The sequence below is a fragment of the Geotrypetes seraphini genome, chromosome 6 (assembly GCF_902459505.1).
Source record: "Geotrypetes seraphini chromosome 6, aGeoSer1.1, whole genome shotgun sequence".
NCBI classification, from domain to species: domain Eukaryota; kingdom Metazoa; phylum Chordata; class Amphibia; order Gymnophiona; family Dermophiidae; genus Geotrypetes; species Geotrypetes seraphini.
This window is the reverse complement of record NC_047089.1, coordinates 207,607,768-207,627,773: the sequence shown is the minus strand read 5'-3', so window position 1 is coordinate 207,627,773 and position 20,006 is coordinate 207,607,768. Positions and strand designations below refer to the sequence as shown.

The 20,006-nt window shown below is 42.5% G+C and overlaps 1 protein-coding gene and 1 pseudogene across 2 annotated transcripts; both read right to left on the bottom strand.

Annotated features, from left to right (window-relative positions):
• Window positions 1-268: 268 nt before the first annotated feature.
• Window positions 269-7,978, bottom strand: FAM136A (family with sequence similarity 136 member A). Of its 2 annotated transcripts, none has more exons than XM_033949348.1 (3): window positions 7,823-7,978; window positions 7,084-7,224; window positions 269-1,226 (listed from the first exon to the last, which is right to left on the bottom strand). In XM_033949348.1, exons 1-3 carry the CDS (start codon window positions 7,907-7,909, stop codon window positions 1,038-1,040), a joined length of 417 nt encoding a protein of 138 aa, XP_033805239.1. In that variant the 5' UTR covers window positions 7,910-7,978; the 3' UTR covers window positions 269-1,037. The 2 variants fall into 2 exon arrangements, with proteins under 2 accessions (XP_033805239.1, XP_033805241.1); XM_033949350.1 differs by having other exon boundaries at window positions 7,729-7,856.
• Window positions 7,979-16,477: 8,499 nt separating this feature from the next.
• LOC117362943 lies at window positions 16,478-18,494 on the bottom strand (annotated as a pseudogene).
• Window positions 18,495-20,006: the final 1,512 nt, after the last annotated feature.

The following is a 20,006-nucleotide window of genomic DNA, read 5'->3' as shown; positions in this document are numbered from 1 at the left end:
GAGGTGAAGAGTGAATATCCGTTTTTGCTTTTTTGCTCATGCTCCACTGTGCGGGGTTTTCCCTGCTTCTACAACCCAGTACTACGAAGACTACTATGAATTCTTTTCAGATAAGTGTGATGTTATTTTGATATACTTAGATGACAGTTGTAATAAGAAATGTATTTTTCCACTTATCTTGGAGTTTTTTGACCAAGGATGTGTCTGCCTGTCTCAATGTCAGTATTTTGAAATAGGTTTGTCTAAATGGGAAGTTGTTTTTGGCACCCCTATTAGACACTGAGGTCTTTTCTCCAATTTTGTGTATGATTGTTTGTAGTGCTGGTTGGATGTTTTTTGAGGAAATTAGAGGACAACATAATGAGTAGCAGATCCAAGCCTGAATCCAATCTCTGCCTTTAACATCCTGTACAACCTCAAGAAAGTCACACATTAGCAGGAAGAGCTTATGTATAAAAGTATTTTCCTGTGTCCTTTTTGCTTAACTGACTGGCAGTGTGTTTTGGAACAGTATACAGTTTTCTCTGAATTGCACAGAAGAAAAATGGCCAGTTCCAGGTTCTGCTACACATATCCATTGCTGAATGCTTTTCAATCCTGCTGCCAAGGGTTTCCAGACTTGAATCTTAAAGACAGTTGACCTGCAGCAACATTAAATGCATGCTAAAATAGTAAACTTTGTATTAATGAAATTAGAAGGTACAAATTTCAATTTTTATACAGCTTATAATAAAGTCCCTTATCACAATATGAAAGGCTAAACAGATGGCATCATATTACCAGTGCAAAGATAAAATCAACCTTCATAAAATGAGGGGAGGAAAAAGAAACATGTACTCAGTGCCTATGTTACTGTGATCTCCAGTAAACAGCAGCCAAAAAATTATTTCATATATTTAAAATATATGAACTTTGCTACCAGTTACACACTTAAAATGTGTTGGTATAGCATAAAGATTAAAAGCTCTTTCTGTTCTCTCTCAGATTTCTGACATTTGATACACTGTTCATATAAAACCTTCAGTAAGGAGGAAATTCTATTTTGTAGCAGCGATCAATGTTTCTTTAAGTTTCTTGGTCATGCTGGGGATGAGATTCAAGTGGTCATCCACACACTGTGTGATACAGGTCTGTAGCTGTAGTTTCACCTGTGGCTCTTTGCTGCCTGTATCAAAGGCATCCCTGGCTTTGTCATTACAATGCATGGTGCAACGAGCCAGTCGATCCTATAATAACACAGGGGAAAAAAAAATCACAGCTCTGCTTCTCTATATACACAAATGCCTGAAATCCTATCCAGGTTACCCACAGAAGCTTTTCACAATTCTGGAGACCGCAACTTCAAAAAGATATAAAAAGGATGGAGTCAGTCTAGAGCAGGGGGTGTCAAAGTCCCTCCTTGAGGGCCACAATTCAGTCAGGCTTTCAGGATTTCCCCAATGAATATACATGAGATCTATTTGCATGCACTGCTTTCATTGTATGCTAATAGATCTCATGCATATTCATTGGCGAAATCCTGAAAACCCGACTGGATTGCGGCCCTCGAGGAGGGACTTTGACACTCCTGGTCTAGAAGAAGGCTACTGAAATGGTGCATGGTCTTTGTCATAAGACACATAGGAACAGACTTAAAGATCTCAATAGGAGGAAAGGGGAGATATGATAGAAACTTTTAAATATCTAAGTGGTGTAAATCTGCATGAGTCTCTTTCATTTGAAAGGAAGCTTTGGAATGAGAGGGCATATAATGAAGTTAACATGTAATAGGCTCAGAAGTAATCTAAGGAAATAATTTTTTTACAGAAAGTGTGGTAGATGCCTGGAACAATCTCCCAGAAGAGGTGGTAGAGACAGAGACTGTGTCTGAATTCAAGAAAGCGTGGGACAGGCACGTGGGATCTCTTAGAGAGAGGAAAAGATAATGGTTACTGTGGATGGGTAGACTGGATGGCCCTTTTGGCCTTTATCTGCAATCATGTTTCTATTCATCTTTATGCTTATTATAATTTTCTATAGCACCTTTTGTGACAGATACAACAAAGTGACTCACTTCCATGGTCTTTTTATATCTAAATTTTGTGCACAATTTCCTTCTAAAGTAGGATGGCATCCAATAAAATGTGTTTTATTATTTTTATTTATCCAGAATATTAACTAAATTATAATACAATAGTTGAACTAATTTCTATCAATTTTATATGTCCTCCCTCAGCTTTTTAGTTTTTGCCAAATTTATGGAATCTCTTTCAGTCTGTTGAATGTTTCTTTAATACTTCTTCAAAACATCCAAGTATCACTCTATTACCTATGCCACTGGCTTATTGTAAATATAGTTTTAACATAAATTTTGCCTTTAATTTTAAACAGGATCTCAACCACACATTATAATTAGAAAGCTTTATAAGATACATGTAAGTAAGTCTGGAGTAGAAACCATGATAGTTTGCTGAAGGAAAAAGGGCCACTGTTATTATTGGAAATATTTTGCTACACTTGGTTTACAAAAGCTTTGGAGAATGGGAGTAAAACAACCTACTCAAAGTACATAATGAGCTGGCACAGAAAAACAGTTCTAATGTGTGCCTTCCTGATGCCTAGTCCTCAGGCTTGGTCACTGAAGTCTAGAGTTCACTTCAAAGGCTGAATGTATCACCACAAAATAAATGGTCACCTCCTTCCCCAAAATTAATGCACTTGTTAATAATAAACAAAATGTCAAAGCGCCTTAGCTAATGCAGTATGTAGAGACTAGAGAATGACACGGTGGTTGTTACCCGCAGCTAGCCACGGGTAACCTGCCGATACAGGGAGAGAAAAAACAGTGGTCGCTGCGGGGACGGGGACAAGGCCATTCACCGCCCCATGGAGCGGTGAATGGTCTTGTCTCCGTAGTGAAGCAATCACGGATCGTGCGGTCCAGCATCCCCACCCAATCGCCGCATCCCGCCTCCTGCCATCTCCCTCCCTCCACCTCACCTTAGGTGCTAACTTGAATTCTTCTTCTCCCAGCCACACACTTTCAATAAGCCGCGGGTGTGGCCGCTTGAGTTGTTGAACCTTCTCCTCTGATGCAACTTCCTGTTTCTGGTTGCGTCAGAGGAGAAGATTCAACAATTTAAGCAGCTACGTGCACGGCTTATTGAAGGCATGTGGCTGGGAGAAGAAGAATCCTAAGGTGAGGTGGAGGGATGGAGATGGCAGAACACTGCAATCGGGCGGGAGGGAGCTGCTGCGATCCTTGATCATGCGTGTTCCCAAGCTCACACTAGGAAGGAGGGAGTGAAAGGGAAAGAGATGCTGGGCCAAGGAGATGAAGAGGGAGAGAAAGAAACCCACAGCAGGAAAGAAAGGGGAGGACAGACAGGTGAGCCAGATGCTGGAAGCAGGGGTGGGGGAAGGTAGAAAGAGGGAAAGAAGCTAGATGGGGTTACAGAGAAGAAACACATTGGTATGGAAGAGAGGGGAAATCTGGACACAGGAAGGTAACAGAAACAGAGGAGAAATTATGTGCATGGGGGCATAGGGGCAGAGACACAGAGGGGGAGATACATGGGGGAGGGAAATTATATGCATGGAGGCATTGGGACAGAGACATAAAGGGGACATATATGGGGATGGTATATGGACACAGGGGGGGAGGCAATGCCAGATACATAGGGGAGATATTAGAAATGGGGAAAATAGGAACACAGAGCGAGATGGGATGGGGACCGAGCTCGCAGGCTCTGGCGGCTTGCACAAATTACATTGTAGCGCACCACGAAGGTAAGAGAGAGGGAGATGGTCAGACCGCACAAGGGGTGCTGAAGGGCAGTAGAAAGGGACAGACACTGCAGGGGGTGGCGAGAGGGAAGGGTGGTGGTGGAAAGGAATGGAACAGATGCTGAAGGGGGGTGGAGAGGAACAGACACTGAAGGGAAATGTGGAAGACAGAGTGGGGAGAAGACGCTGAAGGGAAATGAGGAATAGAGAGTGGGAGAAGATGCTGAAGGGAAATGGGGAATAGAGAGTGGGGAGAAGACGCTGAAGAGAAATGGGGAACAGAGAGTGGGGAGAAGACACTGAAGAGAAATGGGGAACAGAGAGTGGGGAGAAGACGCTGGAAGGAAAGAAGACAGAAATGCCAGACTATGGGGGAGCAGAGGGAAAAAGATGGGTGCCAGACTAATTGGGGGGGGGTGTGAAGGGAGAGGCACAGTAAAAGAGCAAATGGAAGACGCAGAGAGAAGATAGACAGTGGATGGAAGGAATTCAATGAGAAGATGAGGAAAGCAGAAACCAGACAACAAAGGCAGAAAAAAAATTTCTATTTATTTTCTTTTTTTGCTTTAGAATAAAGTAGTATATTAGTTGTGTTGATAAAAATTTATAAACAACACATCTGTTTCTCTAGTTCAGCAGCCAGAACTTTGATTTATAAAGAAGGAATAAGCTAAATATTGCAATACTAAGACTTGTACGGATGCTACGGGGACAATGGTCGCGGGGACGGGGCGGTGACAGGGAAGGTGGTTGTGGGGACGGGGCGATGACAAATTTTTTTCCCCGTGTTATTCTCTGTGTAGAGTAGCGAGTTGCACTGGGACAGAAATTTTACCATTCTCACCCATAACTACTAAGATCCATTTCATCCCCACAAATAATCTTCTCCTGTACTAGCAGGAGTTGAGACACTATTATTTACTTGCTTACAGCCCTGTTTCCTCTCAGCCTCAATAATTTCCTCTGTGTGTTTTTTTTTTAATGGTATTTACTATTCAACCAATGAATGCTCCAAGACTCATTCTGATGTTTCAGCTGCTTCTCTGGGCATTGCAAGCATCCTTCTGGTACTCCAACTGCCTCTTTTTGTACATTCAAAGCCTTATTCTCAAAGTCACTAGAGATTTTGACTACACTCCCACAGGAATCCCACAGCAACTTCTTCCATCCCCGCAGCAAACCCACAATCGCCATTCCTGTACAACTCTCTAATGAAGTGCAGGGGTTCCCAAACCTGCAGAGTTTGAAAATTGTTCAAGAACAGATAAACTCCTGATATGCCAGTAGTTCGATGTTTTACTTATCTTATTCAACATTAGAGATATCAGTTGCTATAACAAGCTTTCTCCTTTGTTGTAGATCTTCTGAAAGCGGACAGCCACTTCAGCCACTGGGCTTTCTGAAGCAACTAATCATGAAATGCATTAGAGCCCTGAGTGCAAATTACGGATAAGTGTGCTGTTCAATATATTCAAATCAATAAATTTTTTTGAGTTATGAGCATTCGTACCAGATTAACACCAGTACAAGCAGTGCAATGGTTAAGACCTGAGATTTCAGATGTTCAAATATCTGGGCTTGTCCCACAGTCTGGTCTGAGAGCAAAACTCTTCTGAGCACTGTGATACAAGGTTGTTTGTTTGATGTATTTGACAGGCTTGCCTGTTCCTTATTATTCGTGCATTTTACTCTAGAGGAGGGACAGGGGAGATATGATACAGACGTTTAAATATTTGAAAAGAATATATGACTAAATCTTTTCCAGAGAAAGGAAATTGGTAAAACTAGAGGACATAATTTGAGATTGAGGGGTGGTAGACTTAGGAGTAATGTTAGGAAGTTCTTTTTCATGAAGAGGATGGTGGATGCCTGAAATACCCTCCTGAGGGAGGTGATGGAGAGGAAAACCATGAGGGAATTATAAAAAGTGTGGGATGAACACGGAGGATCTTCAACTGAATGGGCAAACTTTCATGGTCTGAATCCCATGAAGGAGATGGTTTGGATAGGCTGTAATAAGTTTCAATGGCAACTCCAATAGTTGGAACCTAAGCACAATACTGGGTGACTTCTAAGGTTTATGGCCCAGAAGAAACAAAGATTAAAAAAGAGAATTAAATCATGAAATTGTAAAGCATGGAGTTACAGGGCAGCCTGGATGGACCGTTCAGGTCTTTATCTGCTGTCATTTACTGTTACTATGTCTGTATCATATCACCCCTCTCCCACCTTTCCTCCAAAGTATATATATTGAGATCTTTGAAGTTTGTCCCCATCCATCTTATGATAAAGACCACTGACCATTTTAGTAGCCTTCCTCTGGACTGACTCTATCCTGTTTATATTTTTTTCAAGGTGCGTTCTCCAGAATTGTAAAAAACATTCTAAATGAGGTTTCACCAGAGTCTTATACAGGCATCAATACCTCCTTTTTCCTACTGGCCATACCTCTCCCTAAGCATCCTTCTAGCTTTTGCTGTTGCCTTTTCAACCTGTTTGGCCATCTCTAGATCATCACATTCTATCACACCCAAGTCCCACTCCTCTTCACCCCCTAAACCAGTGTATCTTAAACAGTGTGCCTCTTGAGATTCCAAGTGTGTTGCGACACACTGAGGAGGAAGAGAGGCGCCGGCCAGCTGACTTCCTTACGCGGTATGCCAGCGCTGCCCGTTTCGCCAAAGGCCTGTATGTTTCCCCTTCTCTCTAGCATCTCCAGCTTCCCCCCTGGCTTCACCTTTAAAGCTAATTACAGCAGCCTTCAGAGGATCGCTGGTAGGTAAAATGATTTTATTTTCAATATAGTGATTGAAATGTGTCAGTTTTGAGAATTTATATCTGCTGTGTATATTGTGTGCATATGAAAAATGAATGGAAAAAGTTGCATTACAATTAGTAAAGGGGATGGGATCTGGGGCAGAGCTTGGATGGGCCTAGGGAGGTCTGAGGTCGGGGTACTCAGTTGATATTTGTTAGACTTAGGAGGTACTTAGATTGAAGTAGTTCAGAAATACTGCTCTAAGCAATCAGCTGGCACCAGTGCCTCTCCTTCTCTCTGACCCTCTTCCCTGTTGGCACCCCCTACTGGTGTCTCAGTGCCCATCTGGAGGGCCTCTCCACATGCACGGACATCGTGATGAAGTCACGCATATGCATGATGTTTTCACGGCGATGTCTGCACACTTCTGGCTCAAGAAAGTTTGAGAGACACTGCCCTAAACTGTACTGTTCTCTCGGGTTTGTGCAGCCCAAATGCATGAACTTGCTTACAGACTAGGTTTCTTTGGAAACTTTTAACCAATTTCTAGTTGCACTAACCTGAAATCTCTCCAGTTCACTGGTTACAATAGACTGTGCTTGGGCCAGGGGTGCATGACACTGCTCTATGCAGCTGTGCACTTGTTGCATAGAGGCAGCATCTTTATCACAGCAATCAGCACTACAGCGAAACATATTTCTCTGAAAATACACACAAATCATCAACAGGCATCCAAATATTTCTCTTGCTGCTTCCTGTCAATAGCTTCTCCACCAAAACTAAGTATCATATAACATGGCTCTCTAACTTAAAAGAGCTTACATTTTAGATTAGAAATGATTATTCAGTAACAGTTCTAAACCTGTGGCATATGAAGCTATGTGCGTGTGTTTGGTGGTGAGTTAAACGGTAGTATTCTCCCCCCACATTAGCCTACGTGCTTTGCTGGGTTGAAGAGAGATGATGCATTCTTGTATTCATTTTCTGCCCTGTGGAGCTGATCAAAAAAGTCGCAGATAATCTGATGGGTAGAAATGTGTAGCGTACTCCATTCTACCTAGGTGAATAAGGACTGACTTCGGGTGGGACAGCGTTCTACTTCGGTGTAACCCGAGTGCTGGACTACACTTTCTCTAGATACCCCTGGATGAGATAATCCAGCAACTAGGGGTTCACATCTTCAGCTCCTGTCTCTGTCAAATCACCTTTTATCGCCATACCAGGGGAGGTAGATGCGACGGGAAGAAGGCTGTACCCTTCCTCCCCTAATCTCGCCGTGAGATCTCTCAGCCCCTCTACCTGCATTTTGCGAATCTGCTCCCGCTCCAGCCCCTTCACCATCTGGTCCACAGCACCCTCCACCCGCCGCTGCTGCTCCTCGGCCATGCTGTTGCCTCTCAGGACCCTCAACGACCGGCACCGAGGACACCAGCATGGCAACAAGGGCGAACAGCTTCCGCTTTCGTCACGGAACGCCACTTCCGAGAGTGCGTACTGTGGGGTGTCTGGGGAACAGCGTTTTCTGGTGGTGTGGAGTAAAGTTCGGATAAATGATTCATGAAAGATTATAGAATACATAATGAAGGAGTAAATCGAGCAAAGAGTGCTGAAAATATAGGATCTAGGATTAAGCGCTATTGCCGCAAAATGTAATGTTAAAAATGAAACTAAGGTGCCTCTTTTTATGGCCCAAAATAAGTGCCGCCAAGATGCAAAAGCACTGCATTCTGGACTGAAAAATCGCAGAGCACAATAAGGTGTGTCATATGCATTGGGGGGTGCTAGTATTAATAACCGTCTCTCCCTCCAATCCCCCCCCCCAAAAAAAAACCCCAAACAAACCTCTATATGTACGTAATTTTATTATACATTTTATTGGTACAAAGAATATATGTAGGCTGCAGCAGCCGATTTACAAATAATATTAAAACATAAAACTTTTCAAACTGCCTGTAGATATCCAAAGACCGTGTATAATTTTTATCTCAGAAAGAGTACCTGCAGAGCTCTGGTTCACACCCAGCAGAAACTGATCCCTAAGATATACTTTAAATATGGCCACTTGCACAGGTCATGGTTTGAAGCTTGACTTTCTCCTGCTGTGGTACTTCATTTGGGCTCCTCATCGGGAACGAGATGAGCATGGAAAACAGCAGCTAAACGGCCTCAATCAAGTCTAGGAAATAAAAACGGTGAAAAGATTTACAGAGAAAGCCTAGAAAAATCAAAATTTTTTTACAGATAGGTCTCCAAAAATTCTTGCAATATAATACCCCCAATGTCATATTCTCAGGGACAGAGTTAGAGAGCAGCATGCTATAGGGTGCCCCCAAACTTGCCTCAAGCTGAAGGAAGCACAGCTTCCTATGGAGTCCCCTCTCCATTTTCTGCTCAGGGCCCCTGCATGTTTAACACCAACCCTGTTCTCAGATTTTTAAAGAAGAAAAGCAAATGAATGCCATCTTGGCATTGATTGAGTTTGATAAAACAGTCCAACAGGGACATTACAGATGCCACTCATCTCCCTTAATGCTCTGAAGACCAGAAAATACTCCCCCCCCCCCAACTTCAGAGTCTCAAGTCACCTGAGGAGCCAACAGCAAAGACTGAGGGAGAATTAACTCAGCTGTATGCAGAGGGAAATAAGAATAATGTGTATAACAAAAAACCCTTTAATGAAAGAGAGAACACAACAGCCATCCTTGCCCAGACTGATTTTTTCTCTGCAACCTGGTGGGTGCCAAGTGCTCTCCTTCCCCCCAAGCATTCTAAAGACAGGCAGCTAGCTAATAATGCCCTTGTGTACAGAGACTACCCTATGTGTATACCGTAGTATATGTTATGACAGGTTTTGTATTTTGCTTATACATTAGCAGTTCAAGAACAGATTACATAAAACAAGAGCCAGAGAGACCATTACATCTGAGAATTATAATCTAAAATTCATCAGATCACATTAGTTTAGTATTCATTCTTCCATACGTAATCTATTTCTATGGTACTACAATAAAATACATTTTCCTTATAATACTAAAATTAAATACATAAAAACCAATAGCATTTTCTAGAAAAAGGAATGGTAAACAAAAAAACTTCAAGGAGCAGCTGCAAAAATTTACATTCAGTGTGGATGGTATTCAAAAATACCATATTGGAAGCCCAGACCAGATATATTCCATGTATTAAAACAGGAGGAAGGAAGGCCAGACAGCAGCTGGTGTGGTTAACAAGTCAGGTGAAGGACGCTATTAGAGCTAAAAGAAAATCCTTCAGAAAGTGGAAGAAGGATCCAACTGAAAATAATAGAAAACAATATAAGGAATTGCAAGTCAAATGCAAGGCAATGGAAGGCAAAGAAAGACTTTGAAAAAAGACTGTTGGAGACAAAAACACATAGCAAAACATCCCCCCAATTGACTTCCAAAAATTGAGTATCAATGGACAATAAAAAAAAAGATGATCCAGTGTCCCTACATCTATTAGACTTTGAATTATCCAACTTTTGTAAACGAACTGGGGTCCCAAAAATTTCATATAACAAAAAGAACCAAGTTTGTCTCATAGATGCTGATGCTGTACATCTTATTCTCCAAGTCCAAATCCGTGGCCTTTGCATAGCCAAGCTTGTTTTAGGTTTTTCTCCAAATGTTCAGATATTAATTTATACCACTTGGTGGCCTGATGCCCTTGAAAATCTGTCTGGAAACATAGACCCAGGAAGCTGTACTGATTTTTTAAGTTGCGCCAGTCAGGGAACCCTTTCTGAATGGCCTGCTTCAACTGCAACCATTTATAACCTTGAGACTTTGATATATCAAATGATTGTTGTAACTGTAATAAATCTACCATTTTCCCATTCAAAATTACATCATTTAAAGTACGAATGCCTGCTTGAAACCAATGTTTCCAGAGAATTTTAGGCTCGCCAATTTGTATCTTGAAGTTCAACCATATGTGGTTTGCTGAATCGGAATAGGGGAGTTAAAGCATCTATAAATTTTAATGTAGTCCAAGTTGAATGAAAAATAATGTCCTTATATATTCTAGGAAGCTTGATACTCAATATATGGCTACGATAGGTATGAAAAAATGATTGTAGAACAAGCTGGAAATAGTAAGAGGTTCAAGGAGATTTGGAGTCCAGTAGATGGCTCAGCAGTCAGAGCGCCCGCCCTGTAGTCCCAGGCCAGAGCCGGTTCAAACCCCAACTCCGCCTATAAGGTGGAGGCAGGTGAGGAGCAACGCAGAGAGTCTGGGGAGAGGCTTGAGCCCAGTAGAGAGGAAGCAGAAGAGGAGGAGGAAGAAGAAAGAAGAAGAGGAGCGTGGCTCTGAGTCTGCAGCTTATGTGCTGTAAAGGCACTATGGCTTTTCTAACTGATTCTCTGAAGAAGTAATAACGAAATGGATCCATCAGAGTCAGTTACTGGGGGAGGGTACGGGCACTAATAACCTACCTAATGAAGTAAGCTACAAATACAATTTAGGATCTGAGGCATATACACATAGCAATCATGGGTTTGGGGGGGGGTGCTCATATTTCCATGTTCGGGGGGGGGGGGGGATACGGACATTTTCGAGTCCGGGGTAAGTTCACACTGTGTTTCAGGGTCTAAGGAGAATACACACATTTCAAACAATACCAAAGGAGCCGATGGAGCTCAATCGGGAATATCACTAGATAGCCATAACAAACCTAGGATTTGGAAGGCTATGTACGTCAATGCCCACAGTTTGGGCAACAAGATTCTGGAATTGGAGATGGAAATGAGGGACACCGACCTAGATGTGGTGGCGATATCCAAAACCTGGCTCACAGACTCCCACAGGTGGGACATGGTCATACCGGGTTACAATTTGTTCCGCCAAGACAGGGAGGGCAAAATGGGAGGAGGGGTAGCACTATATGCCAAAGATGACATCAAAGTTACCAGAATCACAAATGTTAGGTACACAGGGGAATCCCTTTGGGTAAATTTGGCCAGGGGAAAGGACAAATGCCTGTACCTTGGCATAGTATACAGACCTCCAAGGCAACAGGAAGACCTTGATATGGAATTAATCGAGGACATAGAGAATATCACCTTGCGTGGGGACACAGTATTATTGGGTGACTTCAATATGCCTGATGTAAATTGGAACACACTTTCCTCTGCGACCGGCAGCAGCAGAAGGCTATTAAACTCTATAAAGGGAGCAAGACTCAAGCAAATGGTTCTAGAGCCAACTAGGGATCAGGCGATTCTAGACCTAATACCAACGGAGAAAGTGTCACAGAGGTCTCTGTGGGAGACACGCTGTCATCCAGTGACCACAACATGGTATGGTTTAACCTCAGAAAAGGTTTCACCAAATCCAACACATTAACTAAGGTCCTCAGCTTCAAGGACACCAACTTCGAGAACATGGGGGAATTCATCCACCAGTCGCTGCAAAACCAAGCAGAGACTGATAATGTAGAGGAATTGTGGTCAACACTGAAAGCTACCATACACGAAGCAACAAACCGATTTATTAAATCTGTAAGTAAACGGCGAAGAAAAAACAAGCCACAGTGGTTCTCTACGGAGGTCTCCAACCTCATAAAAGAGAAGAAAAGAGCATTCATCTCCTTCAAACATTCAGGGAAGCAGGGCTCCAGGGAAGACTATCTGGCCAAGTCAAGAGCCGTCAAAACGGCAGTCAGAGAGGCCAAATTGCAGATGGAGGAGAATCTAGCAAAGAACATCAAAAAGGGCGATAAAGCATTCTTTAGATATATTAGTGATAGAAACAGGAACACAGGAGGGATAGTATGCCTTAAGAAACCGGACGGGAACTATGTAGAATCGGACTCAGAGAAGACTAAATTGTTAAATGAATACTTTTGCTCAGTCTTCACCCGTGAGGCGCAGGGATCCGGCCCTCAGCTACCAACAGGGGATAGCTCGATAGACCCGTTTTGCAGCTTCGAGTTTACGCCCAGTAGTGTCTACAGTGAACTATCCAAACTCAAGGTTCACAAAGCTATGGGGCCAGACAACATACACCCCAGAGTACTCAGGGAGTTAAGAGACACCTTGGCAAAACCACTATCGACACTCTTCAATCTCTCCCTTAGCAAAGGAAAAGTTCCGCTTGACTGGAAAACGGCTAATGTCATTCCACTCCACAAAAAAGGAAGCAGGACGGAAGCTACGAACTACAGACCAGTGAGTCTCACATCAGTAGTGAGCAAACTAATGGAAATTCTAATCAATTGGATACGGTCTTGAACGAGGGGAATCTGCGAGATCCCCGTCAACATGGGTTCACAAAGGGGAGGTCATGTCAATCCAACCTGATCAGCTTCTTTGACTGGGTGACGAGGAAGCTGGATATTGGGGAGTCCCTGGACGTCGTGTACTTGGATTTCAGCAAAGCATTCGATAGCGTACCTCACCGCAGGTTATTGAGCAAGATGAGCTCTATAGGTTTGGGTGACACCTTGACTACATGGCTAGGACTGGCTAGGAGGTAGACTTCAGAGGGTGGTGGTGAATGGCTCCCCCTCCGAAACGACAGAGGTGATAAGTGGAGTACCGCAGGGCTCGGTCTTGGGCCCAATCTTATTCAACATCTTCATAAGGGACTTGGCTGAGGGGCTTCAGGGTAAATTAACGTTATTTGCCGCCGCCGCCAAATTATGCAATATAGTGGACAAGAACACAACAGGACCTGACAACAAATCCAAGACCGATAGTATGGCACACGACCTCCTCCTACTGGAGAATTGGTCCAGGACCTGGCAACTAAACTTCAATGCCAAAAAATGCAAGGTCATGCACCTTGGCAACAAAAATCCATGTAAGACTTACACTCTTAATGGTGAGATCCTAGAGAGAACTGTAGCAGAATGAGACTTAGGGGTAATCATCAGTGAGGACATGAAGACTGCTACTCAGGTGGAGAAAGCTTCATCTAAAGCCAGACAAATCATAGGTTGCATACACAGGAGTTTCGTTAGCCGTAAGCCCGAAGTCATAATGCCATTGTATAGGTCCATGGTGAGACCCCATCTGGAATACTGTGTACAATTCTGGAGACCACATTACCGCAAAGATGTGCTGAGACTTGAATCGGTCCAGCGAATGGCCACACGGATGGTCACAGGGCTCAGGGATCTCCCATATGAGGAACGGTTGAATAAATTGCAGCTCTACTCCCTAGAGGAACGCAGGGAGAGGGGGGACATGATCGAAACATTCAAATACCTCACGCGCCGTATCGAGGTGGGGGAGGATATCTTCTTCTTCAAGGAACCCACGTCAACAAGAGGGCATCCATGGAAAATCAGGGGAGGGACATTGCATGGCGACACCAGGAAATACTTCTTCACCAAGAGGGTGGTGGATCGATGGAATGGTCTTCCGATACAGGTGATTGAGGCCAGCAGTGTGCCTGATTTTAAAGCTAAATGGGATCGAATGGTGGGTTCTCTTCGCAAAGGGAGGTAGGGGAGGGTCATTGGTGTGGGCAGACTTGATGGGCCTTGGCCCTTATCTGCCGTCACATTCTATGTTTCTATGTTAAGATAAGTGGTGTCTATGGATTTTTTTTATTTTCTGATAAGCTTCATAGAGTTAGTTTCTGTGCCACTAAGATAAGATAAGTAGTTTTTATGAATTTTTTGATATTATAAACTGAGTCAGTTTCAATGATAAATTTTGAAATCTTTATCTATTTATAACAAAACTGCTATTCTTGCACAGAATTGCCATTTTGCACAGAATTTTTCATGTGACCTCATAGAACATTTTTAATTTTGACAATCACAATAACTATACAACTATGCGATGGGAGGGATGGTACTGGGGGAAGGCAACCTAGAAAAGGACTTGGGGGTTTTGGTGTATAGAATAATGAAACCGGCGGCACAAAGCGCAGCGGCTTCAAAAAAGGCGAACAGAATGTTGGGCATTATCAAAAAAGGTATCACTACCAGAACCAAGGAAGTTATCCTCCTGCTGTATAAGGCGATGGTACGACCGCATCTGGAGTACTGCGTTCAGTACTGATCGCCATACCTTAAGAAGGATATGGCGATACTCGAGAGGGTCCAGAGAAAAGCAACAAAAATGATAAAGGGCATGGAAAACCTTTCATATGCTGAGAGGCTCAAGAAGCTGGGGCTCTTTTCCCTGGAAAAGCGGAGACTTAGAGGGGATATGATATAAACTTATAAGATCATGAAGAGTGTAGTGAAGGTGGAGAGGGACAGATTCTTCAGACTGGCGGGGGCATCAAAAACTAGAGGGCATTCAAAAAAATTGATGGCTGATAGGTTCAAAACAAATGCTAGGAAGTTCTTCTTTACACAGAGGGTGGTGGACACCTGGAATGCGCTTCCAGAGGAGGTGGTAGAGCAGAGTATGACTTTGGGGTTCAAAAATAGATTGGACGAGTTCCTGAAGAAAAAAGGGATCCAGGGGTACAATTAGAGGGTTACTATACAGTACAAAAGGCTGTAGAGTAAAAGAGTAGTAGAGTAATGGATCACTGCAGGTCATTGACCTGGGGGGCCACCGCGGGAGCGGACTGCTGGGCATGATGGACCTATGATCTGACTCGGCAGAGGCAATACTTATGTGCTTATGATTTATGAACTTTGGAACAAAATGTAAATTCCCGAGCATTGAAATTAAAAATCCGCCAAATATCCTTTAAACCGCAATTGTTCATAAGATTATCAAGACCTAAAGATTTCAATTATCTACTTGGTTGTTTATCTATAATTGGATCTATTACAGCATTGAAGTTTCCAGCTATGATTAAATTAGGCGTAGCAAGTGAAAGAATTACTTGTTGGAGTTTCTTAAAGAATTCCGCCTGATTTGTATTTGGTGCATAAATATTAAAAAGCGTCGGTATAATTTGCTGAAGTCATATTAACATAGAGCCATCTACCCATTGAATCAGCCCGAAAGTTATCATACTTAGCAGAAATCTTATTATTAATCAGGATTGCCACCCCTGCCTTTTTCCCCACTGCTGGGGCATAAAAACAATGTTTTATCCAACCACCTTCTAGTTTAGCCGATTCCATCGCTGACAAATGGGTTTCCTGTATAAAATATTTGTCAGCTTGTTGATTTTTAAAAAAATTAAGAACCTTTTTCTTCTTGATGGGATGATTGAGCCTATTAACATTCAATGAATAACATTTTAAAGTCATTTTATTTGATAGAGATATACTAAAGAGCGGAAACCTAATATCACATTCACAAAAATAAAAAATAATCCATCCACACACATCCAGGATCCCCGTCTAAAGCCATCCCACCCCCACCCCATCCCCTCCCAAATCCCTTCCCTTAAAATAACACAAAAGCTTGGGTGCAAACATACAGACTGGCAAATTCATCTTCCTCTAAGCACCATAAAATCTTCCCCACATTAACCCTTCATATTTTAATAAATACTAATGAAATTAATGTTAATTCCCTAATAATTTATAATAACCATACAATATAATTTAAAATAAGTTATTAGCTCATCTAGATATTTAATAAAATATTATACATTATATCATATCTGTAACTGCCTCAATCAAGAAAAACAAACCATTCTTAGACAAGAAGATACCATGAATATAGGTAGATATAAAATATAATCAATTCATTTAGAACATTACTCTATTAAGAATACTTAAAATCATGACATTCTACTAATTGCTGTCAACATTTTACCCAATAGTATTCCTTCAATTAATTAAACAGCTATTTAAATCCATAAGCAAAAATATAAGCTAATAAACAATCTGCTAATAATTACCACTAGCATTTAACTTTAAACTAATTAATCCTCAAATGGAAGCTATAAAAATAAATAATACCATAATAAAGGCTCCTAAAACCATAACCTGTTACAGAGAGCCCTTTGTTTTGCTTTGCATTACACATTTTTGCCTTCGGAAAGAAAAATATTACAGTGCTACTATCAGTCCTCCAGCATGATTAGGTCACTGGTGCCAGCTGGATGTACAGGGGCCAATGGCAGGGCTGGTCTTAGGGGTACAGCTAAGGATTTCACCTTTAGTGGCAAGTTAGGACTACAGGCAGCACGTCACATCTCTACGTGTATAAGGGCCTTCTGGAGGGACCTGGTATCTTTTGTAGCCACAAAGACAACGAGGTTAGGGGCATCAGCAGGATTCAGTGTTTGGCGCTTCACAGTGGGCTGCATACTGGATCTCATCCCTGATGACATCAGTCTGCCATTGGCTGATAAGGGTGTGTTGATGACAGCTCCTGATACCTGCACACTCTCAATTGGCTTCTTGGCCACGATTGCTGCAAGGCTACAGTTCTGGCTGATTTTGTTTCTGTTTATTGGCATCTTGCTGCCTCGAGGACTTTTAGACTTCTGTGGGGCCTGTGCGGCCAGTTCCTTCAGAATTTTTGCAAGTGGTAAGCGCACAAGTGTTAAAATCTTCAGTGGTGTCTTTGCTGCTTTTGGAAGTCGAATGGAACATTCTACTTTGATGTTATTTGAGTTGATAGGGGCGTAAGGTCTTTGTGTTGCTCTATGTGGTTGTAATATGTCACGACACATCAAATGAGCAATCCGTGTCAGCTCGGTAGTCTGCAGTAGAAAGGTCTGCCTTTTTTTTACCAAATGTTTGGCGCAATTAGCACTGGTAGCATATGGTGAGAGGCTCTAACCTTCTGGGCGGGAGATGTGACCATGGGAATGAGGCCCGGTGGTTGTACTGCAGGCTGCCCCTTCTGGTTGTGTTGGAGTCTTTAGGCCTCCATATTTCTTTCAATAGATCCAACAGGAGGCACAAAGCTGACATTGCAAATTTGGGGGTCCCCAGGCATACCATTGAGCTGACTGTGTTGTGTGGCAGCTTTCACACTCCCCAGCAACACTGGAGTGACTCTTTGATTGTTAAGCGCTTCCTCCCTCTAATCTTTCCTTACAGCAATATTCACATAATCTCGAAAGCACCCTTTAGCAGCACTACCGCTTGCTCCAGACCAAAATCTCACCAGCTTATTGAGTTCCACACACAGCTAGTTTCTATAATACGTGTCTCCATTTTGTTTACAGGAAAAGAAAAAAAAAACATTGACGTTCCGCCCCTTCACTGCTATCTCATTTTTCACTGGTTCTTGTTCAGTCTATTATAACATCCATAAAACACTTTTGTTAAAAAATAGAACTGAATTCAAGTAAATTCAAAATCCATTCTTTGTCCATAACTTCCATTAAAAAAATCCAATGAAATCATCCTTTGTTACTTGTTGCTTTCCTATGTCATTGGATCTAAGTGCTGGTTAATGAATTCCTGCAGTTTTTGAAATGAACTGGTTTTATTCTTGAATGTTATCTTCATAACCGCTGGATACAGCAACTCATATCTAGCTCCCCACTGCTGCAGCTAAGGTCGGAGAAGCAGAAACTGCTTTCTCAAGCCAGTAGTATCTTTAGCAAAATCCGGCAGAAGATGGATTTTCATTTCTTGCCATTTCTGCATTTTAATTTGTTTAGCGGTAGTTAAAATGTCCAAAGCCTGCTGAAAACAGAGCACCCTGAATATCATGGGCCTGGGACCGTTTTGCCTGTTAGAAGCATGCGATGGAATACGATATGCTCTTTCTATTTCTAATGGATATTTAAGATTGAGGGAGAGCAACTTAGATAAGAAATCCTCTAAAAAAGATATAGCATCTGAGCCCTCAACCCCTTCTGGATGCCCTAATACTCTGATGTTGTTCCTCCTGTTCCTATTATTGGCCTCTTCTAGTTCTTTTGTAAGACGAGCCACAGTTTTATGATCAGTTTGAATTTTATTCAAACTGCCTTCCACCTCAGACACCTGGTGTTCTAACTCTCCAGTCCTGGCATCACATACCTTTAACTGCTGAGATATAGTATGAACTTCTTCTTTTAATGTCTTTAACTCAGTTGTATTGTCTTGAAGCCTTTCTCTTATAGACTTCAGCTCCATTATAACTTTTTAAAACATTTCTAAGGTGTGCTTAGGGAGAGGCACTTTTGATGGTGTTGGTGGGTCCAATTTAGCCTGTTTAGCTGTGCCCTCCACAGCAAATGCTGACTCTAATCTGGTCTGCCTTCCAGAAGCCATACTTGCTTCAGAAGATTTTAGAAAGCAAATTATTCACTTTTGAAGCGGGAAGTGGATCTCCTTTGCTGACAAATGAGCTGAAAAGTGCTGTAGAGGGAAGAGCTGTAGAATCTTGTATTACAGCCAAGCTATGCTCCTAAAGAGAAAAGTCTTAAGTTTGGATTTGAATTTTTCTAGAGAGTTTTCTAGACGGAGGTCCAGAGGGAGAGTATTCCATAATGAAGGAGCCGTAATCGAGAAAATGGATTTACGAGTTGTGTCATAGAATAGTTTGCGTATTGAAGGGATAATAAATAGATTTTGACTGTTACAGTAGAGTGACCTGAGGGGAGCATAAGGGATCAGAAGTTTGTCTATAAAAACTGGTGAGTTAGACTGTTTGGTTTTGAATGTAAGTATTTTATAGAATAGACGGTGGGTAATGGGTAGCTAGTGTGCTTTATGAAGAAGGGGGGTGACGTGATCAAATTTCTTTGCTTGGTAGATTTGTTTAACTGTGGTATTTTGCAGGAGTTGAAGGCAATGCATCTCTTTCTGTGTTATGCCCTGATATAGAGCATTGCAGTAATCAATGTGTGAAATTACAAGAGAGTGAATCAAAATATTGATAGGGGAGACCACTGAGAGAAGAGGGACTCCTGTAGAGGGTGCATGTGCACTGTGGCCCAGGGGACTGGCTCCAAGGAGGCTGTCATGGGCCCCAAACCTGCAGATAATGCCAGGCTGTGGGGGCTGGAAGGTCCAGGAGATATTTGATTTGCTGCTGAAGTTTCTGTCTGCGTGGCTCAGGAAGAAACACACGATCCTGCCGAGTGTCGAAGAGAAGGCCCAGATACTCCAAGGTCTGTGATGGCATCAACTGGCTCTTCCTGAAGTTGACAATCCAACCCATGACCTGTAGCAGAGATATCACCATCTCCACCGCACATTCACACTCCTGATGAGATGGAGCTCGGATCAATCAGTCGTCGCAAGTAAGGATGGATCTGGACACTCTGCCTTCGGGGAAAAGCCACTAAAACTACCATCATCTTGGTGAAAGTGTGGGGAACTGTCGTGAGCCCAATGGGAAGAGCTGTGAACTGGAAATGCTGTTGCAGAACATGGAAACACAGAAACCTGTGATGCTCCGGAAATATTGGAATATGGCGGTAAGGCTCCATGAGATCCAAGGACTCTAGAAACACCCTTGGAGAGAGCAGCAATTACTGTGTGCATGGTTTCCATTCGGAAATGAGGAATCCGCAGGAAGCGATTAACCGACTTGAGATCCAGAATGGGCCTCCAGTCCTTTGAGCCTTTCTTTGGCACAATGAAGTATAAGGAGTATCTTTCTAAGCCCAATTCATGTACTGGAACATGTTCTATGACTCG

Bases quoted from the DNA above. Each gene is read 5' to 3' on its own strand.
- FAM136A (XM_033949348.1), bottom strand. From the start codon at position 7,909: ATGGCCGAGGAGCAGCAGCGGCGGGTGGAGGGTGCTGTGGACCAGATG. The intron at 7,225-7,822 runs GTAGAGGGGCTG...GTGTATTTTCAG, and splicing joins AGCAGATTCGCAAAATGCAG to AGAAATATGTTTCGCTGTAG. The intron at 1,227-7,083 runs GTTAGTGCAACT...GTGTTATTATAG, and splicing joins GTGAACTGGAGAGATTTCAG to GATCGACTGGCTCGTTGCAC.